The 27,210-nt window shown below is 40.4% G+C and overlaps 1 protein-coding gene across 1 annotated transcript; it reads right to left on the bottom strand.

Annotated features, from left to right (window-relative positions):
- On the bottom strand, positions 1 to 27,210 carry pcm1 (pericentriolar material 1). Its single transcript, XM_078263292.1, is given in 41 exon segments — positions 1 to 722; positions 896 to 1,019; positions 2,086 to 2,178; positions 2,349 to 2,557; positions 2,692 to 2,755; positions 2,862 to 3,010; positions 7,985 to 8,135; positions 8,224 to 8,283; positions 8,412 to 8,618; positions 8,728 to 8,862; positions 9,075 to 9,172; positions 9,307 to 9,474; positions 9,952 to 10,081; positions 10,835 to 10,966; positions 11,467 to 11,639; positions 11,841 to 11,897; positions 12,134 to 12,295; positions 12,387 to 12,618; positions 12,621 to 12,699; positions 12,792 to 12,972; positions 13,508 to 13,725; positions 13,830 to 13,975; positions 14,204 to 14,483; positions 14,609 to 14,800; positions 15,577 to 15,758; positions 15,886 to 16,056; positions 16,584 to 16,713; positions 16,855 to 16,997; positions 17,320 to 17,549; positions 18,032 to 18,198; positions 19,105 to 19,323; positions 19,625 to 19,775; positions 19,863 to 20,139; positions 20,503 to 20,612; positions 20,910 to 21,096; positions 21,412 to 21,531; positions 22,110 to 22,280; positions 23,535 to 23,861; positions 25,063 to 25,311; positions 26,185 to 26,299; positions 26,821 to 27,210. Coding segments are annotated over 40 exon segments (6,396 nt in total). The 5' UTR covers positions 26,281 to 26,299; positions 26,821 to 27,210; the 3' UTR covers positions 1 to 696.

The raw sequence follows: 27,210 nt of genomic DNA, 5'->3' as shown, positions 1-27,210 counted from the left end.
TTTTTGAAAGTTCCAGCATTTTATTATTGAAATCGTATTACTGTAGTCAACATTTTAATTACATGAAAATTAATAATGGAGACTTGCCATTAACAGAACAATATATAAAGATGTATCTGAAGGGATAAAAGTTCAATCTGAGCTTTGAGCTCTGATATAAAAGGAAAAAGTGTTCAAGCTGGAAAAAACTATTAGCTGAAGTCAGCCAGGCTACAGCTAAAATTCCATGCTACTGTAAGCTCCTTAGAATTAGGAATTAAGTGCAGGAAAGAACAGGTGTGTAACAATAAGGCCAGGCCAAGACAAATAAAACATTTTAAAAAAATCACAACAATGTTAGACTGATCCCAGAACCAAGGAGACTAAGGCGGATCTGAACAGGAGTTTCAGGACTACAGTATAAAGATTCAGGCTTAACTGTCAGTAATCAGCAGCATAAAGACAACCCCTCCCCAGATTACCCATAAATCACATTAAACATTCAGCAATAAAACAAACTAAGTGTTGATTATGTGTAGATGTTAACTTGTATCTGTTGTGTGTCAAGAATCACAGCTAACCTTGTGACCAATATTATGAGCCTTTGCTCCTTTAAACTAGCAGATAAAGAATCAACAATCATGCATCCAGAGCAGATTGAGGGTGTAAGCATAGTGTTGCTAAAAACCATACATTTTGAGACATCGGTATAAATCTTTACACGTTCTGGGTGCCGACCGTGTCTGAAAAGAAATAACAACAAAAGAAAACACATTATTTATTCTAAAAGGGTTGGAATATTAGTTTATGCACAGGCACAAATAGTGGCCAATTTCTGCATAGATATTCACATGGTAACAATAGACTGCTTTTGTAGTGTATTTGGCAACTACACAAACAAAACTGTAATCCATACCTGGTTCCTTCAGTGCCTGTGCATTTCCCACCAGCCCAGTCAGCGATTCAGTGTTCCCATTGAGGATCTCTACAGACAGGTTGTTATTCTGCTGCTCCTCCACTATTCTCTTCTGTAGTTCCTCCTAATGTTACAGCACACAGTATATAATTAGATGAAAATGCTTTCACAGGGGCTTTTACACCTTGCCTTTTTTTAATTAATACTTAATATAAACTAGGGCTGTCAGTGACGCAATACATTTTTTTTTAAATCGCATGCCGGCATTTATTAATCTATTTTACACTTCAACAGGCTACTATTTTGACCCTTTGCAGCACCGTTACTTATCATCAAGCTGCCACTTCCTCCTAACACCTTCCTGCTGCTGCATGCTGCAGGCATGATGGAGAAAGACAGCAGCAATAACTCTGAATGGAGCTTTTTATTTTCCAAAACTCCCGGACGGCAAGTCGACAAGTCGAAAAGCCATATGCACGTTGTGTAAAGCCGAATTAAAATATCACCGAAGCACGTCAAGCTTGAGCTACCACCTACGGAGCTAAGCATATAGTTCAGTTAACGTGATGCTACCCGCTAGCGGGCTAAAGGGTGGCAACTAACTGCAGACCTGTCAGCATCGTAGAGGACTCGGGTCTTAACGACGTACTACGGTTGACCTGTCTCGTTGCCGTCGAGGGAGACAGTAGTTTCATCATACACATACCACACGGAGAAAGCAGCCACACTGGAACTGCTGCAAACGCTGTCTCATTAACCGGTGATCACTGGACGTCAGTGAGTAATCAACATTATTTAGGAGTTAAACACTATATTGACTCTGGTAAGGATAGGGATTTTTAGTTTTTTAGTTAGGTACTTGGAGGAATTGTGCAATAATGACAGATTCACACATTTTTCTTTTGTTTACAGTAAATAAATAATTACAAATCTTAAAATCAAGTTCATAAAGTAACTTCCTTTGCTTTCATTTGATTCCCAATCAAGATACACTGGTAAGAATTGCTTTTGATTGTTAATATGTACTTAAAAACTGTTCTGAAATGCAAAATAATAGAATTTTAATCATGTGATAAAATATGCGATTAATCGCGATTAACTATAGAACTTCAGCGATTAAAAAAATTTAATCGTTTGACAGCCCTAATATAAACATATTATGAGTGTTTAATTTCTTAGCTGGTACACACCTCACACATGACTGCAAGCTGCAATGGTAAGTCATCCACCTTCACAAAGTCTTCCTCATCAGATTTCTGACTGGTGTTACCTGAGCCCATCTCCTGCATGAATAATATTGGTAAAATCAATACACAACAGCAACAATAAATGGCAAAGTATTCAGTGTGTTACTGGTGAGTAATGGTGCTGTCATTACAGCAAGTAACACGCTGTTTTGGTCAAATCTGATAATTGGGTGAATATAAAAAAGCATCTTCAGCCTTGGACTTACGTCGACATTGATCATGACGGGGGAGTCTGTGTCAGGGCTGCTCGTTAGGATTGACTCCTTGGGGACATCCTGATCATGGGAGACTTCATGACAGCTTTCTTCTGAGGCAGCAGCTGCCCCAACTTTACTCTCCTCCTCAGGTCTCTGGCACTCCGCCATGTCACGGTCCTCCACTGTGGAATCCACGCTCCCAACTGACTTGTTGATTTCTGCAAAACAAAGAAAATGTGATACAAAAATAATGGCCTAACAAAAAGGGTCTAAAACTACAAGATCTCTCTCAGACACAAGCCAGCCTGACATTTTGTTGCTTTCCACTGAAAATATCAAGGCGGCCTCTCACCATCATCATTCTCTAGACTCCTCTGTTGAGCTTTAGTCTCCTGGGTTTCGCTGGATGTCGTCCCCTGAACCACAACACAGTTACACATGTTTATACAGGACCAAGACAAGTGTGTTAAAGTCATGGTTGTGTATGAAAACATCTCTCTGTGACCAATGTTCAACACTGACCTCCTGCTCCACCTGTCCATCAGCAGAAGCCTGCAAGGATGTTTGGACATCAACAGGTCCAGCTTCAAACTCCTCCATTTCCTCCTCCTCATTCTCATCCTCTCCACTGCCGTAGTTCGTCAGGGCCTGAGTCTCTGCTTTGGAAAGACCTGAAACAAAGACAGTACATAAGAATAAGAGGCACATGTGTGTTGCATTAATGCATGCATGCATGTACTGTATGCGTTTACATAAAATTGCATTTAGGCAGAAAAACATTAAATGTATAGGAATTGGTACACATTTAAGTTCACTTTAAGCATGATTGGAATTTTGACTTATTTCCTGCAAAACTGTTTTACTACACTACTGATATTACATCCTGATGTAACATTATTGGCAACTTCTCATCGACAGTGATGGATTACTGCTAATGATTAAATTCAAAGTCTTGAGTTGATTTTTTTATGGCATTTAGAATTCAGTAGGAATAAATTAGCCTGGGAGTTTTGGCACAACTAATTGAAGAATATGGCTACATTTTAAGCAAGTCTTAATGCTTAATTCTGATTTTTTTTTTTTGCTCAGATCAAATTTTTTGTTTGGCTGTTGACATGATCTTTTAAAATGTGGCCCATATCAGATTCCAGTGAGAACTGTTTGCGGTTTCGAACTGACCCGCATGCGCAAAAGAACAATAACAATGACATCAGACGCAGCATGCTGGTGGAGGTTATGGAAGAAGTAAGCATTTTCGCTTTCATTTCAAAATGTTTGTGTAATCATTACATGGCAGCCGTAACATTAATGAGCAGGTGCTGAGGAGGAGAATGAAGACAAACTGGTAAGAATTCGCAAAAAGAGCCATGTCAATGTATGACCTGACTCTTGGAATTAATATATGTGTTCATGCTCTTGTTTTATCTTATAATTTGCTACTATGCCGATATTTTTGAGTATTGTTTACACTCAACAGGTCATGCATCGCCACTGAGCCGTGTTTTGTTTTGCTGCCGTAAAGAGCCCTAATGTCGTAAAAAAGAAGGAATGAAAATATAAATGAAAATTGGCACCCTTTTGACTACTTTTGGCTGGTGGTAAATTACTTTTTTTTTTCTTTATTAAAACTATATATTAATGCAGAGACTTGTCAATGGAGTCTTTTTTTTTTTTTCTCTGCTAATGAAGCCTTATGTAGCAGCTGTTTTAATTTATGTCTATCAGGCACCTTAGTGATATGGTCACTCTCTCTTTCTGTTTCACTTGCTGCATATTTAGTTTATCCTTCCATTATAATCTGTGCTCACATCGCAAATTGTGATTCCGCTCTCTGAGTGTTTTGCTCAGGTGGCCATGGCTTGGTCCTTGTTTGTTTTTTTTTCTCTTCTTTGTGTGTTTTTATGTCTGTCTGTCTTTTATGATTTGTTTGTGTGTTCTATCCATGTGTATAAATGTTACTGATTATTATCTCATAATCTCCAATCTGATTATTTGGCTTTTCCTAGCTCTGACATATCTTGTCATTGGTCAGTCTCTACATTTTATACTTCAAACTGGATAGTGTTAAAGGATTAAAAATAATTCATCTCAATATAAGAAGCCTCCTACCAAAGATCAACCTACTTCAAGCATGGGTTGAACAGTACAAACCAAATGTTATTACATTATCTGAAACCTGGCTCACTGATAAAATAGGTAGTAATGAAATAGATCTCAAAGACTACGTCATTTACAGAGCTGATAGAGCTTCCAGGGGTGGTGGTGTAGCCACATATGTGTCCTCTCACTTGGTCTCTGAGTTAATTGTCCCTAATGTTGATCCATCTCACGTTGAGTGTATTTTTGTAAAGATAACCCTGCATGATAATAAATACATAACTATTGGTAACATATATATAGACCTCCCTCTGCACCAGCGGAATCATTTGATTGTATCATATCTACTATTAATTCAATTAAGTGCAGAAATGAAATTATCTTACTGGGAGACTTTAACAAGAACTGGACTGATAAATCCTCAAAAGAAAGAAACCTTTTTGGAAACTTAAACCTAACCCAGCTCATCAGAGAACCCACCCGTGTTACCCCCCGGAGACGACCCTTTCTTGACTGGATATTGGTTTCTCATCCAAACAGATTCATTACACCAGGGATCATGTCCGACTGTTTCAGTGACCATGCCATTGTATATTGCATCTGGAAAATTAAATTGCCAAAATTACCACCCAGATTAATTAGAATTAGCAATACAAGACATTAAATATAAACCATTTTATAAATGACCTGATTTCAATTAATTGGGATAGGTTTCATCTTATTCCAGATGTAAATAATGCATGGGACTTTCTATATTCTGAATTTATTAACGTTGTAGATAAACACGCTCCCATGAAAACCACTAAAGTTAAGGGTGGGCATGTTCCATGGATAACATCTGACCTTATAAGTATATTTAGACAGAGAGATAATGCCTGGGCTAACTTTCATAAAACCAAAGATCCGACTGACTGGGAAAGGTATAGGCAATTGTGAAATCATAGTAAAACTATGTCTAACTCTATCTAATCTAACTAAATCTAACTATTATAAGGAATCCCTTGTACATGACTTTAAAAATCCTAAACAGTTCTGGAATACAATTAAAGATATAACTAATACATCCAAGCAATCCTTACCTACTAAACTCACAGTCAATAAAATCATTTTACAAGACCCACTACTAATTGCACAAGCGTTCCATCAACATTTCGCTCAGGTATCTTCAGCTACAGCTCCCAATCTCTTTATTGATTGCCATTTAAACAATACCCCGCCCAGTCATAGTTTCTCTTTCAAGCATATAACACCTGTGGAGGTACAAAATGCAATCAATGCTCTAAAAATGAGCAGTGGTCCTGGGTTGGATGGCATTGAAACCAGATGTCTCAAATTATCAGCTCATATCATTATGTATCCGCTATGTGATCTCTTTAATATGTCTTTATCCACATGTGAAATACCTGCCATGTGGAAATGTTCCCGTATCACTCCACTTCATAAAGGATGTTCTTGATCCCAATAATTATCGACCAATTTCAATCATCTGTTCTATTGCAAAAGTTTTCGAAAAAATTATTTATGATCAACTGTTCCATTATCTAGATAAGTGCAATATCTTATCGCTGTTTCAATCTGGCTTTCGATCAAATCATTCCACAACCACTGCACTATTAAAGCTTATAAATGATATTTTCTCTACATCTAATAGCAGTCAACTAACTGGTGCAATTTTTATTGATTTAACAAAAGTATTCGACTTAGTTGATCATTACTTGCTCTTGGATAAATTGTTCTCTGCTGGTCACGCAACGCACTACTCTGGTTCAATTCTTATCTCCATAACAGAAAACAATGTGTAATGATACAAGGATGCAAATCCGATATATTAATTCAGCAACGAGGTGTCCCTCAAGGTTCAACTCTTGATCCACTTCTCTTTTCTATTTTTGTTAATGACCTTCCATCAATCTGCTCTGAATGTTGTGTTCAGCTTTATGCGGATGATACAGTATTATACACTTCCAAAACTAATTTATTACAAATCGAATCAGCTCTGCAGTCTGACTTTGATAGCCTACAACATTGGCTCATAAGAAATAAATTATTACTTAACAAAACCAAATCTCACATTATGATTTTTGGAACTCCACAGACCATCAAATCCAAATTAAAAGGTCACATGTGTAATTACATGTTCTGATGGTAGTTCACTGCAAAAAGCTGAACACACCAAATACCTCGGACTTTGGCTAGACTCTGAGCTCTCATTTAAGTATCATATTGATTATATTTTAAAAAGAATCAATTTTGGTATTGGTGTTCTCTACCGATCCAGAAAATGTTTTTCTCTTACTGTTAGAAACTTGTGCAACAACTTATCTTACCAATTATGGACTATGCTGATGTTGCATATCAGGTTGCACCCAGCACTAATCTGCTCCCTCTCAATGTTGCTTACAATAGAATCTGTAGATTTGTTCTTGGATGTCCTTTTACTACTCATCATTGTATTATGTATGAAAAACTTGCTCTTCCATCACCCTCAATAAGAAGACATCAGCATTGGTTGCTGTTAATTTACAAATGTATACATTGCAATTACCCTAGCTATCTTAAACAGCTTATGGTACCTACCACTTGAGACACTCTACACAACTTTTTTTTCTGTTCCTGCTGTACGTTTCTCAACAGTTAAGAAAGCCTTTAGGTTTAAAGCCCCCTCAGATTGGAATAATCTACCTGTAAATATTCGGTCCATTCTATCTCTACCATCCTTTAAAAATGCCCTGTTTTCCTATTACAGTACCAACTGTACCTGTCCTTAATCCACTACAACACCATAACACCTCTTCTAATATTATGAGTAGTATCCAGTTTCATTCTTGCTTGGTCACAAACTTGATTATGACTGACTGATTATGTTTTTTTTTTTTTTTGCTTGTCTGTTTGTTTTGTTAACTGTTGTGTCCATTTATGATTGTACTGTAGATTCAATTATTGTTAAGGACCCCCTCGAAAACGAGATGGTGCATCTCATGGGGTTACTCCTAATAAAGAAATTTTCAACAACAAGAGAAAGAGAGCCAAATTGGCTATTTTGGCCTTTTGCGGGGTTATGGCTGCAAATTCACTACAGATGTCTGTGTGGATGCAGAGACGAAGCCAGGAGTGGTGGGACTGCGTTGTGAATAGCGTCACAGAGACGCAGTTAAACTCCCGCTGTCACATAATTGTGACAAATGTCGACGTAGATTGACGTAAAAGTCGCATCAAATCCACCTTGGTTGTTCACACTGCGGCCGCATTGAAGAAAAAAATAAATAAAAATCAGACCTGATTCAGGACCACATATGGAAGTGGTCTAAATCCGATTTGAAAAAATCTGATCTGGGCAAGATTTGAGTGTTCACACTACTTCTGAAGAAGTCTGACCTGGTCACTTGATCCCAAAAGAATCAGATTTGGGCCACTTTTGCCTGCAGTCTGAACGTAGCCTATGTTATCTTGGCATATAAAGTCTCAGAATGTATTGGACTTTGGCTTTTTGGGTGGTTGTTTCTAAACTAAATAAAACTAAGGGGACCTTTGGAATATTTTTTACTTACTGATTGACAGGGGGATTCCCTGCCCATCCCCTTCATCCTCATCTTCTTCTTCCACCTCTGAAGCTTCACTGCTCCTACAGTTCTTTGTCTCCGTCTGCAGGTAAAGGTCCTGGAGGGTAGAATTGCCTTCCTGCTCAGCCTCATCTTGGTCCTGGAAGAACAAGAGAGACATTATTGTAACACTTACTGGGGATCTAAGTGGTAGCCACGATTTCATTATCAGTACTAAAATGACTGACCTTGTCTTCATCTGTGTAGGCTGAAGACTTTGATTTATCACCACCAGCTACTGTATTTTCCTAATTGGAGGAATACATTAACACAAAGAGTCAAATTTGGTCTCAATCAAACACGTTTCTGTGTTACAGTGTTAATGCCTTTGTCATACATACTTTCATTATATTACCAAAAAAAAAAAAAAACTAACCTTGAGACCCTCGTGCCTTGCTCTACTGGGATGATCAGACCTCTTCTTATTTCTGTGTTTGGCTGCCAAGGCAATGCTGCTGCTGTTGTCCAAATCCTGCATGAGCCTAAAGAAGGCGAGTTCATTGAAGAGGATCTCGGAGATCTCCACCAGGAGGTCCTCCCCACAGTCCTTTAGAGTACGGCCCACAAATTTGCTAAGAGAGTCCTGGAGCAAGAGGAGAGAGTGAAAAATGTCAGAAAGGCTATTCTTCATTCCATCTGCTTAGACTTGTGTCACCTGCACATGAAGAACCTGGTATTGTCACTGGTCATACCTGCAGTATGCCTCCCAGCTGTCTGTGGAAAAAGCGGACAAACTCCTTGCTTTCATCATTCTGTTGGGTGAGAGTAAGGACCATGCGCCGCACAGATGTCAACAGCTGGAGGGAGCACACCTCATCCATGTTCTCCTAATAAAAGAAAATACAATATAATGATTTAACCCTTCAATAACTATTTATATTTACGGTGGTGCAACCAGAACGGATGCCATTCAATTTGAGCTTTAAAACCTTTCAGCTATTAATTACTTAAAAGAACTTTTTTTTTTAATGTAATAGTTCAGTTTGAGTATAGGAAATTCCAGTACATTATCTGTAGCTTCCTGTGTTGGTTATCCTACCTTAAGGAAAGGAATGACTTCAGTCATGATGGCTTTGATCTGACGATCCAACTGCTGGGTATCAATCTGAGGGCAGCGCATATCACCGGCTGCACCTCCTGTTCACAGACACACACAAATCATTTTTATTCAAAAAATTCAGCAAAATTAAACAGCAGAGTGAAAGGCAATGGTTGTGCTGCTACAGGTCTTTGCACGTGGTGTACTCAGGCAGGCTCATATGATTGGATACCTTCCAGTGGGTCAGCAGAGTTAGAAGAAGGATGTACAGCAATTGAGGCTTCAGAGCCACTTGCACCTGCAGAGCTGGTGTTGCAGGGGTTAAACTCAGCTTTAAGCTTCATGCGCTCATACTCCCTAATCCTGGCCAGAGCTTTGTCTAAATGAATCACCGTGTTGCCTATCAGAGCAGCAAAGAAAGGAGAGCGAAAAAGAGACAGAAAAGGAATACAAACAGTTCAAAATTAACGAAGCAAGAGAGAGAAGACTAATGACTATCAATGCATCTGTAACCAGATTACACTACAGAATCAAAAAAAGTATGCCAGCTCCTCACGGTCACTCCTAATCAATGTCACTGAAGCTCTCAAAATCTGAGTCATTTTTTCATTGCCAAACAGTCTCCTTCTGAAAGGTTCTATTCTTTAGTTTGGCCTTGTAGTGTTGATCCTGAGGTGTGAACTGGTTGGTTTACCAAGACAAGGCCTGAGTAGTCCTGCTGGAAAACGTGGGAAGGGGTACCTAAATTTGATTTAGTCAAAGGCAATAAGCAAAGCAGTTCAGCTGAACACCAGGATGTGAAAAAAAGGTTTCAGATAGGTATACAGTTTTAAAAGCTTCAGCCCCAAATAGTTTTTACATGCGTGAGTGACTATACCCAGGTCATCGTTAGCAAATGGTTCCAGGTTGGAGGACGTTGACATGGTGCTGTCATTGTCCACAGATTCTGCATCATCCCTCTTCTTTATTTTGTCCTGTGTGACCCTCAAGTTTTTCTCCACCATCTCCTGAAAAAGGTGAAGATTCTGTTATTAGGCACCCACAGTATAATATCTGACATTTTCTTTACTAAGAAAGGTTTTACCCCCAACTGTTTAGATTAAAGAAGAATGAATCATTCATCACAGATCTACTTTTAAAAGTTTTTTTTTTTTTTTTTTCATAGGAGGCAAGATACATTTCTACCATATACTATAAAACAGCAATGGTGGCTTCTCTTGCTGTTCTCCTAACATGAAAAATTAGACATTTCATCCATCACTCTTTAACAAAGGCATTATTTAGGCATAAAAAAAGGCCTGGCACACAATTAGTAAAACTCCAGGGACCCTGGGCCCAGAACAAAGAAAACGTCTGATCTGGCAAAATAGATGTGGAGAGGTGAGGGCCATTTTTTTTTTTTTTACAGACAGGTTTCTGAAGTCTTGCTGTCAAGTTACATTCAAAGACAATGAAGATGGTGGGAGGGCAAATTAAAATCACAGAATAAAGAGAGACATGGAGGAATGAAAATAGACAAGGCAGGGAAGGATAAAAGGAGACAAGGCTGAGAGAGAAACTAATGAAATATGTATTGAAAAGTAGAGGAGGAAGCAAGTAAAAGGGAGTAAGAGGAAGGATGACTATAAGGATTGAGAGAAATACTTCAGGACTGGTCGAGGCCTCAATATGGAGTGAAACACAAAATAAGAGAAAAGAGAACAGACAAGATTAGAAATGTGTGAGAATGCTACACTGGGAAGCAATAATTTATCTCTTACTGCATCACTGGTTGCCAGACTCTCACTGGGTGTGAGCTCAGACTGAGAGCCTGCAGCCCACGTCACAGGGCCAAGAGGGAGCAACTGATCCTCAGCTGCACTCTTCTCTGACAGGTGCCTGGTCACTATATCCTGGCAGAAACAAAGCAAGAGAGGATTGTTTTCAGGTAAAATTTGTATGTATGTATGCATCTATTAATTTATTTATGTTTCTCTACTTTCACTTCATGTAACTGGTGTGTTTTTATGTGGTAAGGGTACGTATGTAGGTGTGTGTGTGCAGACGTGGCACATGTATTTATGTGTGCGTATATATTTCTGTTTTATTATTATTACTTCTTTTTTTTCTTCTCTTTGATTCTCAATGTTTTTTCCATTATTTTTATTATGATTGTTATTGTTATCACTGGGTGGATTGCATATATAGATCTAAAAATTGCAATATGAGAATGTACTGAGAACTAAGTGAATGAGTTGAAATAAAAGTATCAAAAAGAATGTTATCTGTAACCAGTCACATGACCAGATATTCTGCCCCCGGTCAATCAGCCTGAATACCTTGTACTCTGAGGCCAGCATAGAGGATAAATCCATACATACTACATACAGCAGATACATGTGTCTATACGTACCTGTAGGGAATACAGCGCCCTCTGCCGTAAGTAGTCTGTGTTGAGCAGCTGAAGCTCATGGAAGAGCTCGATAAGAAAGTGGGGACGGGACTCATTCTGGGATATCAAAGTAGCGACCTCAGAGTAGATGGTCTCCCTCAGAGCCTCGAACAGTGAGAAGTCGCTGCTTGCATCTGCAGGTTCAAGATTTGACAGAATGAGATTTGGGTGGATACTTGCATAACCTCATGCATGAGTAGAAAAAAAAAAAAAAACAATAGTCTGCCCTCAAACTTAAAAGCTTTTGGTTTAGGTTAAGCCAAAAATAGAACATGCATGGGATGTTTAGGTGACATAATAACCACATGATGCTTGGGTTTGCATTGTGAGTTTACCTGGTGCTTCTGTGCATGCAATTCTATTAGAGAGGAAGGGTGTTCTCCAAGCATAGGCTGTGAGTAAGATAAATTAAACAAAGTAAATTAACCCAACAAACAAAATTTAACAAAATTAAAATGAAACAGTCATGACAAATGTGCATAAAAAAATGTAAAGGACAAGAGGTTATAATTACGGGGGGAAACGAATACTAAGAAAGATACTAAATGTATACAAAGAAAAACAAAAAACAGACACAACAGGGGTGAAGTGGGTGCATAACTTTCACTATAAGTAGCTTGACCCGCACCAGAGGAAAGGTCGTTTCGTTTGTTCCCAAGCTTAGTTTTGCTGTCAAGTTTCTCTTGAGTCAGCTTGTCCAACAGACTCTTATTCTGATCCCTCTGACGAGACAGGGCTGCCCTCTCCTGGACAAAGTCTGCAGTGCTGCTAACACTGTCACTCTCACAGCCTGAGGAAAATACAAAAAAGAAATTTAGAAAAACAACTTTGCTAATTTGGTTGCAGCAAATAATACAGGAGATTCAACTCCATTTTGATACCTTCACTGTTCTTGTTGTGCCCTTTGCTCCTCCTGCGACGACTTTTAGAATTGGGTGTCTTGCTTCGGGAGGCCAGGTTGGCTTGTGCAGAAGCCTTGCGCCCGGCCTTAAAAGTCTTTGTGATGGTGGTGGGATCAACAGGATCAGGCATGCTGCTGAAGCTTTCCTGTGATGCCCTGTCAAATTCTTGAGGCCGGGGGTGGCGGCTGGCAAAAGTGGGGGGGGAGGGGGGGGGGACTCTTGGGGCTCCGTTTTAGATTGCTGATACTGGACAGAGTTGTTTGCGTAGGAGGTTTTAAGCCAGCCAGCCGGTCTAAAGGGGTCACATGGAAAATAAACCTATGAACAATAATGCTTACACAAATAAAAAATAAATGTCTTTTTAGGCAAAAATGATGGACTTACCCTCTCTCTGTAGAGGTGTTAAGAGGAGAGCGCTGCAGTGGAGGGGGGAAACTCATGTACTCTGTTCTGATTGAGGTGTTGGGGTCTAATTGCTGCTTCCGTTGGTCAGGGTTTGCCTGACTTGCAGCACCCTGAGGGAACTCCCCCATGGGAGCAGGGAAGAGTGGATATAAGTTAAAGCCTGCAAAGTCAAAGAAAGAAAAAATGCTTAATTTTTGTGCAAATGGTCAGAATCAATTAGATCATGACAGTAGGACTTTTAGCCTTTTATTTCTGTACGACTGAATCTCTTTAAAATATATCACTTCAAATTCACCAATGAAAAAGATTACTCATACTAGTAACAACATTGTTTAGTCATTGTACAACAACTACATGAAGAAAAAACCTTTTTTTAAGTTTTCTATATTTAATTTCTTGAACATTCTACATTTTCTATTATTGCAAAGAAGCGTTTGTCAAGATTCTCACAAATGCAATCACCTATTGAATGTCATACTTTTATTGATTTTAGAATAGATTAGAGGGTTTTTGGCACTCTGTATCACATCATACCCAAAAACCATCCTTAGTTGTCTTTAAAGGATTCATTGCAAACCCTGTCTTCTGAGCTTTATTTAGACATTTTAGCTTTCTGTTACTTCTAATGCATACCATTCTAGACATGTTTTGTGTGAGAATTCATTTCAAGAGCTAATAAAATATGGTTGTCATACCAGGAGGGAATGGGGATAAGGCAGAAGTTGACATGTTGTTGGTTGAAGGATGCAGGGTAGTGGAGAAGGGGAGGAAGACACCAGGGGAGGCTGAGGGAGCGGAGCTGGATTCCTGGGACGAGCCATGCTTCTGTGTCTGCCAACCTGCTGTTGAAGAGGAAGCCTGCTGATGCTGTTGCTGCTGCTGGCGAAGGAGGTCATTAAGGACCTGCTTTAGTCTGCAGGAAAAGTATGACAGAATATAGAAAATGTAAAAAATAAGAAAAAGATGAACTACTTAATGGAAATACAGAGGTGCACTATAATGTACCATTATTTTCACCTTTGTATGTTGTTTTGCTGCCAAGCCAGCTGGGTGTAACACTGGTTGAGCTGGTGCATGACCAGGTGGACCTGTGGTGATGACAGGTTGTTGGGTAACACACTGTACTGACCCGTCAGCAGGGTTTGCAACATGTAAGAGAGTGTCTGTGGAAGAAGGTGAAAGAATGTTTTAGTTTGAAACAACTGTTTCATTATGTATAAAAAGACAAAGTAAAAAGGCACCTAAACAAACAAAATAGAAAGCTATGAGTGAAGAACAGTGACTGCATTGACAACTCTACTATAACTTCAAATTAAGTCAACAAATGCAGTGCAAGCTTGTGTCAACCATCAATCTCAGTGTCCGTGTGTGTGGTTGTTCAGTGCACCAACCTGCTGGTCCTGCAGGAGTGAATGGCACATGCTGGTGCTGAAGTCCAGCTGTCTCTGCAGCTGGCTGACCTGTTCCTGCCACTGACATGAGCCCTCGGTGAAAGACAGCTCAGAGGCCCAGCGCAGGTTCTCTTGTCGTCGTGTACCACCATGCTCGCTCGTCACAGACTGGTTTAAACTTCTGGACTGCTGCTGCTGTTGCTGCTTGGCCTTAGTCTTGTTAGGAAGAGATGGATTCACACTACCTTCACCTGAGAAGGCTGGTGGAGGCTTTAGGTTGCTAAAAAAAATTAAAAAAAATGAAAACACACACACACACACACAAAAGAGTGAGCACATCATTTTTAAAAGACAGCTTATAGATATTAGTGCAATGGAATTCGTTCTGCCTCCACTTTGTCCAACCTTTCTTGATTCTTCCTGTTGCTGTAGGAGCACTGGTTCCTACTGGATGAGTAGATGTGGATGTCGTCATCAGAGCTGCTCTCTGAACATTCTTCTTGCTCCTCTTCGGCACCCATCTCTGAGTGATATTCATCCTCGTCTTCATCATCCTCTTCAAGGTGACAGGGAGTGGAACCCCAGGTAGCCATTGTCCTGATGACACATCAACAAATGGTACAAATGTGTCGTCTATGGAATAACCATCAGTTATATTCCTACTCCAGCTAAAAACTAGAATTACCGCCTTGAGGTTGTATGCCTTAGGCAAGTTGCAGTTCACATCCATGTCTGTCCACAGAAGATGTCTGTCCAGTGAAGATTTTAAAGCAATTTAATAAATGGTATTGTATAGTGTAAGTGTATTTTTTGCCGAAACGTTGATGCTTCACACACACATCTTCAACCCGGCAGCACAGAAGCTATATATACAATCACCAGTTTCAAGATTAGTGTCACCAAATTTGAAGACATTCCCTCAAAGCATTCCTGAGATATAGCATTCGAGAGAATGGGACGGACTTGAGGTCAAAGTGAGCTTTGATTTCTAAAATCTAATCAGTTCATCCTTCAGTCCCAGTAGACGCTTGTGCCAAAGTTAAAGAAATTTCCTCCAGGGGTTCCTGTAATATCAGGGACAGGCGGACAGACAACCTGAAAACATAATGCCTCTGGCCACAGCCATCGTCGGCACGGAGGTATAAAAAGTAAATAACACCAAGTAGGAGGTGCTCTGCCATCCAATCGCAACAGCTCTGACAAATGTTGAAGCCAAGCATAAGAGCTACAATGTGGCTCCTGTGTGTGTTTGGCAGTTCACCTGCAAAAATCTCCCAATTTTCTTAAAATAAAATATGTAAAATAACTAAAGAGCTAGCCGAATTATATCTTAAACTTGGTGTGACAGGCCCCTAGAATAGTATGTCTCCTACCTTTCATCCCTACTAACAGGCTGTGAGGGTGTAGCAGGGCCTTCTGAGTCATCAATCCGCCTTGAAGAGTCACTGAGACCATTACGCCTCTGGTGTTCAGCCATCAAGGACTCTAGGTGCTTTCTGCGCTGTCGCAGTTCTTCTCGCAAGATCTGGTGGCGACGCATCTCAGACCACAGCTGCTGACAACGCAAGAACAGAGGGGAACAGTTAACTATAATTTGTACTGTTCTGAAAGCACAGATCTCATTGGGACATTTGGCTAGTGGTAGCCAGGGGTCTTATTGTGTGCAAGGTGGAGTCTGTTACCTCATTGTCAGTGACTGAAGAAGTAGCCGCTTCAGGAGCAGTGGGTTTGAGCGCAGCAGAGTTGGTTTTGGGTCCAGAGGAGGAGGAAGCCAGGACAGTGGCCGGAGTGGAAACTGCAACTGGAACCTTCCTCAGCAAGCCCTGCTGACTCACTGTGCTGGACACAGATGACTAGAACAAACAACAAAAAGTAAAAATGTTAGTTTGTAAATCTGCCGTTTCTTTAACTCTCAGGTGCCAGTTTATTAGGTATACCTCGCTAAAACTAATGCAGTCTCATACAACAGCCATGTAATAAATCTTACCTTCAGGAAGGTTCTAGTTTTTTTTTTTTTTTTTAAACTGTTTTATAAGTGTTTATTTAATCAAGTCCAACATTTGGGAGGCTGTAGTTTATGTTGTTCTTTACTGAGAAGTGTTACTATTTTTTAGTCCACTCCTAATATAATCTAAATAGGTTGGACATATTATTAAAAACATTTTTTTTTTTTTTTAAAACATGTTTTTCAAATCATACTTTAGATTCTTGGCATATTATGTGAGTAAGACAGGAAACCTGTGTGTGTGTGTGTATATGTGTGTGTGTGTGTGTGTGTGTGTGTGTGTGTGTGTGTGTGTGTGTGTGTGTGTGTGTGTGTGTGTGTGTGTTTAAATGTAACCCTCATTTAACCAGGAAGTCGTGTATGTGTGTAAAATACCTGGAGGTCAGGGCAAGCCCACTGCAGGTCCTGGATCTTGCCTTGGATTTCAATAAGCCTCTGGCGCTCTTCATGGAGCTGCTTTAGCTCCTGCTTTTGCTGACGGAGTTTCTCCTCATACAGCTTCTCCCTGTGTCCATAATAGTTTTGATGCATTGCAAATGAATCCAAGCCAAAAACACACCGACATGAAATAAAAATATATAAAAAAAATATATTTTGGAAACACTTTAGAGACAGACAGACAGTCTTTTCCAACCTTGTACTGTACCTGGCCTTGCTGGAGAGAGTGAGTTCTCTGGGATTCTGTTTAGACCCGGCTGCCAGCGACCCAGTCATAGTAGCTCTGGTATTATTTGGCTGTTGGTGTAAAGCTTCGTCCTCATTAGCTGTTGTGCCATCAGTGTCGTCACTCTGGAGACAGACAGAAACACAGAACTTACACAGTGTTCAGCCTACGATAATGGGTGAGACAACACGTTTTCTAGTACAGAAACAACGAGATAGACACCACTTAAGCTGTTAAAGAAAATCCAACTTAAAAAAACCTTTACTTCAGGTTTAATGAAAAACATTTAACCCAGCATCTGTTTTAATACTATAAATAGGAGTTGACAAAGTCAGACATTTTCAAATCCTACATATTAAACATCTTTTCCTTTCATTTTCCCAATAAAGAAGTAACACCTACATCCCCACTGCAGAATCTTTAATATTATTCTGTCATCTGCCTCACCTGAACCATGGCCACCAGCTCCTGAAGCTGCCGGAGTTTCTGCTTCGCTGTGTGCCGATGAACCTTCTGGGCAAAACCGCCATTGTTCCCCAGACTGCTTCTTCGACTGGACCCTGATGCCTCACTGTCTGGAGCCACAGCCTGTGCCCCTTCATCATTATCAAGACAGTCTTCATCGTCATCGTCATCCTTCACCTGATTATAGGGGGTGTCCCTATTGTACTGGCACTCTAAATGAGAGCAAAGACTCAATTAAACAGTTAGTTTGTAATATTATATATCTTTTAAAAATGGGTCTCTTTCCATCTTTAAAAGATCCATCTAAACTTTGCATTAACAAAGACCTTCAATAACGAGCTCCTGAAACCACAGCACTCTTTTATAAAAGCCACATTACCAAACTAATGTATGGGAATTTGTTGAAACAAATTTGTATCTATTGAGATGTAATGTTGCCAAGTTTGAAAAGCATGTTTATAATGGTGCTAATACAATTTACCATTCTATAGTATGATACAGCATATCTCTGCACTATTGTGCCTCTGTCAACACAAGCGTGAATGAAATGGAAGGATAACAAGCTGCAGGCAAATAAAATGCAGTTATATTCAGTTATGTTTATACTTTCAAATATTTATGCCACCCATTTGCTTTTCAGGAAGATTACCATCAGCTGTAACATGGATCTGTGTACGTGTGTGCATGAGTGTACCTATGGCTGAGGGGATGTTGAGGCTGCGCAGGTTGGCTGCTGAACGGTTGTTGATCTCACACTCCGTGTTGAGTCTGCCATCTCGGTTGTTAGTGCCACTGCTCCTGACACTGCGCCTGTTGGTCAGGCTGTTCAAGTCTGTCCAGTTCCCACTCCGCTGTGGGTTTCTAAAGATCAGGTGCAGTGATCGTTATGGATACATTACAATGCCAGGAGTAGAATTACACACACTGTGACCTACTGCTAAACGCGATCATACTGTAACATGAGCACAATAACAACAAACCTTCACTTCCCATTTGCAGTGTTTAAGTATAATTGATCAACTTAATCTGTAAATAATGTAGGGCTGCAACTAAGAATTATTTTCATTATCAAGAAATCTGACTATTACTGACTTATGAATTAATCATTTGGTCTATAAAAACAGCAGAAAAATGCCAAACAATAACTCCTAGGGGCCAGGGTCATATCAAATGTCTTGTTTTGTCTAACTGAAGGTCTAAAATCCCAAATGAATGCCTCTGGCCACGGCTGTCGTCGGCACGGAGGCATAAAGAGTAAATAACACCAAGTAGGAGGTGCTCTGCCATCCAATCACAACAGCTCTGACAAATGTTTAAGCCAAGCATAAGAGCTACAATGTGGCTCCTGTGTGGGTTCTGCAGTTCACCTGCAAAAATCTCTTATTTTTCTTAAAATAAAATATGTAAAATAACTAAAGAGCTAGCCAAATTCTAGCTTGTTTTGTCTAACCGAAGATCTAAAACCCAAAATTACTCAATTTATTATAATGTAAGACAAGGAAAATTAGTTAATTTTCATATTAGAGAAGCTAAAAACATCAAATGTTTGGCATATTTTTCTTGAAAACACATTTTCAAAAATTTAAAATAGTTGCCGATTAATTCTCTCTTGATCGACTAATTGATAAATTGACTAATTGTTGGAGCTCTAGTATACGTTTAAGCTTTCAATATAAGTCCAATCAGTCATTTATTTATTCAGAAAAATGAAATGATAATACATTTTGAAAATACATTTCATTTATATAACTATTTAACCAAACACACCTGATGTTAGTTACAGGCTGGCGGTTCTCCTGCTCAGAGTCAAACATGGCCTCAAACATAGAACCGTCCTCTGTCTCATCTTCCTCATCCTCCTCCTCCTCATCATCATCCTCTTTCACATTTTCATTGACGGCATCCACCATCATATCAGAGGTCTGTTCATAGTACTGAACCAATTCCCGCAGCTCATTTAAACGCTTGTGAACCTCCTTTAGCTTCCTGCAGGAAGTAGAAAAGAAAACAAATGTGTGGATAAAATGCAAACGTATACTAGGCTAAATAATTAAAAGGTTATGTGATGCCAAGACAAAATCCCCCCCGCTGCTAAAGAGTCCCTTACAGAAAAGCACCCCTAAAAAGTGTGGGCGTCTTGTTCAAGAACACTTTTGCAAATGTAGCAGGTTATGTGGCTGCAAGGTTTCACTACACCACCATATGTTACACCAACCCCTCGCTATACAACACCCTGGTGCTGATATCTGACCTGCCTATTCAGCAGCTTGTGTTAGCGTGTGTGTACCTGAGCTTGTCTGTGGAATTGGAGCTGTCCTGGCGCTGCGAGAGTGAAGGATGAAAGGGAGTAGAAGCTGAGGCCCCATTAGAGCAGAGCGCAGATGGACAATCTGAAGATCCTCCCATACTCAGACTGCACTGTGTTGACAAGCCACGACCTGAAGATAACCACATACAGTTCATCCACACTTTATAGTGGAAAAACCCTAAAAACACACAAAAAAAGGCTTCTGAAATACTCTTACATGAGTTGTTGTTGTTGAGAGTCTGGTCTCTGAGTGAATGCAGCTCCTGCAGGATCTTGTCCATGGTTTGCTTTTTGTCTTGGAGTTCTTGGAGCTTAGTGAGTTTGGCACTGGCAGCTGTTGCCCCTGTGTCTAGGCCAGTGTGGGGACCAGAGGCAGAGTGGAGGAGAGGCCTGTGTTGAGGTGGACCAACAGCCTGGGGAGCCCTAGACCAGCACACCTCTCTAGAGAGGGAAAGGCTCTCTGCCTGGCGACGGTTGTCTGGCACTGCTTTAGTCTAAAAGGCATAAATAATGGGAAACTTCAACTATACATTTGTTATTAAAGAGTTTAGACACATTGCTTGTTGATGTTTTTTTTTTTTGTTTTGTTAAGTTGACATGGCTTGTCATGTGGCTAGTGAGAGATAGACTAGAGGTGGACATTCCAACATTACAGATTATGTATTTTCATAACAACTTTTACAAAATAAATATCTTGACATACTGACATTGACATCATGCTGTAATAATTATTATTTGTACTGAAAACCCTTCAGTGCATGAGTCAGAAGACAGTTCAACGTTCGGAATTATTTCTAGATGACATAATGATATTATTTAGGGAGGCTATGGCAGACCAAATGCATAGTCTACTGTACCTGAGAATCGTGTAGCTGGTTGTGGAACCTCTGGATCAAATCGTTCAACTCATCGTTCAGTTCAGACGTGATGCTCAGGCCTGAAACACTGCCTGTGGTTTCCGTGACAACTAATGACAACAACAAATGTCAAATGAATTAAACATATGAAATTATATTTATGTAAATCAACAAATATGACTTCAAGTGGTAGAAACATATTTACCAGGAAATATTGATGCACAAATATGCTTTCCATAACAAAAATCTGTTCTTGCAATTACAATTTTATAAAAAAATAAAATAAAAAAAACGATTCCAACTGAGTTCTCATTGATGGAAGAAAAGTAAAGTATGCTACTTTTTCTCCTGGTCTGGACTTACAGTAAATGTTAATGGGCCTGTAATAATGTAGGTGTGTATCTCACCAGTGTCTTCAATCACAGCAAGTGCCTGCTCTGCACTGTTCTGCATGGCCATTAGTGCTTCCTGTCTGCCCTGCAGGGCCCTGAGCTGCTCCTGCTGCTCCAGCATCTTCTTCAGCAGCTCATGCTGCTTACGCAGATTCTCCAACTCTTCCTTTTGGTCAGCTCTCACTGTTTCTGGCCTTCCGCCCTACAAAATTCACATCCACATCGCATTACAAACACTGACTCTACCAAAACACAACAACAGTGCTGCGGTGCTACTCAGCAGAAAAGGTAAAAGAGGCTTGTCAGGTACTGACACAGCAAATAAAATTAACCTACAGTGTTTGAAAAGCAAAAGGATCCAATTTGCAATGTTTACATTTCCTCATGTTTCCTTAATTTAAGGACAAAATACAATTACCTAATACTAATTATAATGACTTGTATTGTAATGCAACAGAGACCATTGACAGGGTAGAAGGCAGCAGATTTTTGGGAAACAGTCCACAAATATACACACCGTTGCATTTGAGGCATCTGAAGAGCGGACCTCAACGTTTAGAGAAGTGCTCTCTGCCAGTGAACCTGAGCCCACTGCAGAGTCCAGGGTCCCCACATCATCCTCATCATTCTCCCGTGTCTAGAGATGGTAGAAAGAACAGCATGAGACTCAAAGATAATTGAAAAGGAAATTATGCAGTACAGAGACTTTGTCCAGCAATTGTTTGGCATTGTTGAAGTAACAAATTAGTAACCGAAAATTATTCAAAACGCAATATGCTCCCCTCAAATGCTCCATATATAAGAATGCCAGCATGTCCACGTTGTTGAAATTTGTGGGAATATGGGGAGCATGCAGAACGTGCAGTGAATTGAACTATCTGCATAATAGAAACATTTTCTGGTAAATACTACTATATATTTCACAGAAATGCTCCAGTCAAGGCAGTGTGATACCAAATACAAAACACAGCCCTCCTGCAGCAATGGAAGATAGCATGCTACTGAATGTCCTAATTTTATCATCACATGAAACATGAGTTGACTGTTGGAAGTGCGTCAGGCCACATAGAAAGACTGCAATTAAAAATATATGTGTGGCAAGCTGCCTAGATAACAACACCAACAGGTTCCATTTTATCCTTTGTCTGACAGCATGAGAAAAGCAAAGAAATAGTCATTCTTGAAAAGATAAATAAGGACAAATGACAGACTAACCAGCATTTTCTGCAGGAACCGTAAATAGGACTTCTCCTGCTCCTTGAGGTGGTCGATGAGATGGGAGAGACGCTCCACGTTGGCCGGCACATCATTCTTCTCCACCAGGTCATCCCGCATGGAGCTGGCCTTACTGATGTACTCCCGGATCTGTACCAGTTTGCTCACCACCTGAGACCGTGCAGAGAGGAGGGTGGTGTATGGGTGTGAGTTTCAGAAGAGTAAATGAAAAGACAGAGAAAGACGTAAAGTAAGGTGAGCGAGCCTCTGTAGCGACGGCTCAGACTAGGCTAAATAAGGGCAGAAAGGGGTTGGGCACAAACTCACTAGGAACCAGGGATGGCATATTTATAAATTGCCCTAAATACAGCCTAGTTTCAGCTGCACTAGCTCTCCCTCACTTTCATCCTAGTTCTGGTTTTACAGAGTAGCTGGAGTGCAGTGATGAAGACTGCCATGTGCACATTTGAAGAGGGACTCATTGTAATTAAATGTGAAATTAATGTCTTTCTAAGCAGGATTAGTACACTTAAACCTGCAATACCATATTGTTCTGGCCACCTGGAGGCAGTGGACGTTGTCCAGATAACACTGACATCACATCATCAATGTCATCACCTATCAAGTTGATATGACGAACGTGTTAGCAAACAGTTGCTTATTCACGCAACCAACACGGTTACGGAGCACCATTATCATTCATCTGGAGTAGCGTTTTGACCACCTGGTGAATGTAAATCCAATAATCCCACTCTTATAGCTCTGTTTTTGGTCTCTACCAACTCCTGAGGGAAATATCTGGCTCTTTAGCTGATAAATGCTTCACTATGTTCACCAGCTAGCCAGTAGCTGTGTCTGCCATTAGGTGCTGAGCAGATAGTGGGTTTTAGAGCTTTTTCACTGAGAACAGCTGCCTGCTGCGGCCCAAAACGACACTATGATAGCGGTGAGATTGCACCTTTAAATTTGTTAAGAAAAAAAAAAAAAAAAATCATCTTTCTCAAAAACAAAGTTTATCAAATCAATATGACATATCTTTCAGAGTCTACCATCTCTGTAATTTAGGTGTGTTACACTGGTTTTATATCAAAACATGTTCCAGTTTTCTGCCTTTATTCATAGACCAAATTTCTTAAAAGTTAATGCAATTATTTTCTATCTTCTTTTTTTTGACCATGCTAGGGGTTTAAGGGACGGCAATGTTGTTCTGTCTGTTGGTCTGTTAGTCCATCACAAAAATTGGATGGATTGCCTTACCTGACATTTTGTACTGACATTCATGTTACCCAGAGGATAAATCATCATAACTTTAGTGACCCCCTGACTTTTCCTCTAGCACCACCAGCAAGGCTACAAGACAACAAGGCATAAAGTGGCAACAAAAGAGCTGACTAAAACCTTGGCAACAACAAAACAAAAGGTTACCTGGCTGCTGTCTATTCTCAGCTCTTCTCTCCCATATTCTCTGTGCGCTAAGGGCCCTCTCTCAGTGCCACCACGGCTGATCCTTGGAGTTTCCTTGGTAGGAACCAAAGGGGTTAACGTATCCCTGAGACCTGGGCTCTGCTTCTTAGTTTCCTTGGTGATAGCTGGTGTGGCTGGGGCAGAGGAGGAGGGATGGAGCTGCTCCTTGCTTTTGTTAGTGTTTACATGCAGAGGTAGGAAGTTGTAGGCCTTCTTGTTCTCTCCAGCGAACTGCCGCTGGTTGTTGGCAGCTGTGGCACGTCCTTGGCAGTCACTGCCAATGCTCCTCTGAGTAAGAAAAGATGATAAACGTCAGACAAACCACCACTTAAAACATCTGGCCATTTTCTTTTAAAGTCTCAGAAACTCTAAGTGTTCAGGTTTTTTCATTGTTAAAGCAACACTATGTAACGTTTCCCGCTTTGGTCCCCCTACAGGTTGTCTCATTGGAACTACAACTGCAGCTAAAAGTTACATAGTGTTGCTTTAATGAACAGTTTTTATATAATTCTTTTCAGTCAAAAAGTAGAAACAGTGCCCCTGCTGCAATAATACAAAATCCTCTTTGACTTCAGCTTTGTCCGCCACAGAAGAGCCTTAGGAATATTTACATGTTTTTATGCACTGCTCTGCAATTCTGCCACACTCAACTACACAGCAGAACAAGGTCAGCCATAACAACCCTATACCAAACTATGAAAAATATTCTGCTATCACTTCCTCTGCTGCCTGCCAATGCATCACGGCAACACACTGGCATTTCATCACTGAACAGGAACTGCAACTTTTTGTTTGACGTTGTGATAATCGTTAAGATTTCTATTCTGTGTCCTTGAGATTCCACAAAAGGCACTAGTGAGACTTGACACAAAGCTATCAGCTATCTGCAATCAGCAGAAATAAGCATTTAGGCACTTGTGTGCTTGTGCCATGCATGTGTGTCCTCAAGCTCATGTTGGTCGAGGACATAGAATCAGTACAAGGACCTGTTCATGAAGAGTTTGCTTTACAACACAAGTTTTAGTCAAAAAATGTGCATGCTACCTTTACAGTCCAATACTCCTATATCTCATACTTTCAGTACTACAGATTACCATACATCTTAATGCAAGATTTTTAATTGTGTTACTCCCCATTTTACAACAGTTTTACAAACGGATATATAAACTGCAGCAAATAGGGCCAGTTATCAAAAATGTTTAAACCACAACATATGCAACTTGACAGGTACAGCCATCTGCAGTCCGTTATAGTCAACGCTGGCTTCCATTTTAAACGGTTGTTGTTATTAGTTTGTCAAACCATTGGCTCATTGTGATATCTCTGTCTACAGACTGAGCTACTAACCATACATTCTTCTACCAGTCGGTCACTCATGCCACCTTATGTCAAAAAAATCTATCCTTGTATTTCTATGATGTGAATTAACAACAACATATTGACCACACTGAACAGAAACAATTTCTGATGGAGTAAAGCAGCTTTTCACCTCATCCAAGTCTGTGAAATTGATTCTCTGACGCAGCTTGTCCAGCTCAGCCTGGTCTGGGACAGACATCTGGGTGGTGTATTTGATGTGGGGAAAGGAATGAGGAGTGCGTGCTCTCCTGCGACTGGCCCCAGGGGTGGACTCCGGCGAAATATCATTAGTCAGACGGCTCTCCACCACAACAGCTGACAGCTTCTTCTTGTTCTTCTCTGAAGATCGGTTGGCTTTCTTCTGCTGAACACCCCAGTCCTGGTCAACAGCAAAAACATTTGCATTAATTATAATATACGTTTACTTTAATAGGGTCTGATGCATGTCATGTATAACATTCATTATCAGACATATCATGGCACTGTGACGACACCAGCCTCCCTGCCACTAGGTGTCCCTGTGCCTGTTCGCTGGGGTATTTGGTCTGCTGTGTTGCAGTTGCTGATTGCGCTGGCGAGCTGCACCCGGGTCGGGGTGCTGCTACTTCTGGCTGCTGCCTTCAGGGGTTCGCTCTCTCTCTCTCTCAGGCAGGCAGGGTGTGACAGCGGCTACATTTCCTTTCTGTATTCTTTACTTAGTTATATTGGTTAATTTGTGTAATGTTGTTTTGAATAATTATTTGGTTGTTTAAAAATAAAAATGGCTTTCTTTGGCAGCCTAATCTCGTGGTCTCCCTTTCTTGTCACAGTCTAAGAACCGGGCTGTGACAGCATCAATAAGCCATGATAGTGACAAGACAGTTTATATATATCTAACACAGAGCACTGTGTAGTTAGTTATTTAACAGTTTCTAAAGATTTTTGCATTTTAGGCCTGTATTTGATACAGGACAGCTTAGACATGAAAGGGGAGAGAGAGGGGGAACGACATGCAGCAAAGGGCCGCAGGTCGGAATTGAACCTGCAGCCTCTGCGCCTAGGACTGAGCCTCTGTAAATGGGCGCGTGCTCCAACAGGTGAGCTACCCAGGCGCCCGTTATTTAACAGTTTAACAGTTATTTAACAGTTTGAATTAAAAAAATCATGGATGGAAATTGGCTGGATAATTAAAAGCAGAAAGTCTTAAGGAGCCCCGACGATATAACATGAAACAACCAGTCGCCTTCTATAAAATGTTCTGACAAGCCCTTACCAGGTTGTTGAGTCTATCTTCCAGACTGCCATTGGTTATCGTCCAGTTGTGCAGCTCTTCTGCACTGTCATCTAAAGGAGTGCCTCCGGTTGCCATGTCACCCACTTACAGCTTGCTGGAATTCACAACAAAATGCATACTGGTCACCACACAGAACAAAAAGCAAGGTATACAAGTCTACATTAAAAACATTATAGGAAAAGGACATTTCACAGTCAAAGAAACTGAATTTACAACAAAATAGATACTGATCACCACACAGAACAAGCACATGATATTACAAGCTTAACCTAACATTACAAGAACAAACCAGAAAAAGCATTTTAGAAAAATATGGGGGGAAAAAAATCAAGTAAGGTTAATGCTATGTTATTTAACAGTTAAGGTTCATAACGTTAGCGCTACCGGTCACTGTAAGTTGGCCTAACGTTAGTGCCTAAAAATGTCACTAAAATGACATTTAACCGTAAGTTAATTAAAACTTATGACATTGATTCCTTAGCCAACAGTAACGTTAGATAGCTAACGACGCATTAACGTTACTCACCAGTCACCATACGTTACAACTTGATATGACCGATTTTATGAATTACACCGTTACATTACCGCTAAAGCATCAAATGCGTCACGTCTTACCAACAGCAGCCGTTAACTTTAGCAAACGGTAACTCTCCAATCACGACCAGCTTGAAAACATCAGCCGGTTGACTGATACTAACTGACTGATGCTGATAGCTAACGTTACTGGCTATTTTTGTGATCAGTCCGTTGACGTTAGCTGCAGTCGGTGTGTTTTGTGTGTGGCCCACTGGCCCGCTCGGATTCTTCCCGGGGGAAAACAACACATTCCCTCCACCTTGCAGCGCGCGTGCTCTCGGTCACTACTCCCCGCAGGGACACCAGCTAACGTTAGCTTAACGGGCAAAAAGTGCAGCGGTAACCAGTCTGGAACTTGTAGTTAGCTGAAACAAACCTTAAACATGTAAGTGTACGTAGCTTGTTTCTTGAATTAACTTTACCAGCTTA

This window comes from Sander vitreus, chromosome 2 (genome assembly GCF_031162955.1).
Source record: "Sander vitreus isolate 19-12246 chromosome 2, sanVit1, whole genome shotgun sequence".
In the NCBI taxonomy this organism is placed as follows: domain Eukaryota; kingdom Metazoa; phylum Chordata; class Actinopteri; order Perciformes; family Percidae; genus Sander; species Sander vitreus.
The sequence above is the reverse complement of the archived record's forward strand: the minus strand, read 5'-3'. Positions and strand labels throughout refer to the sequence as shown.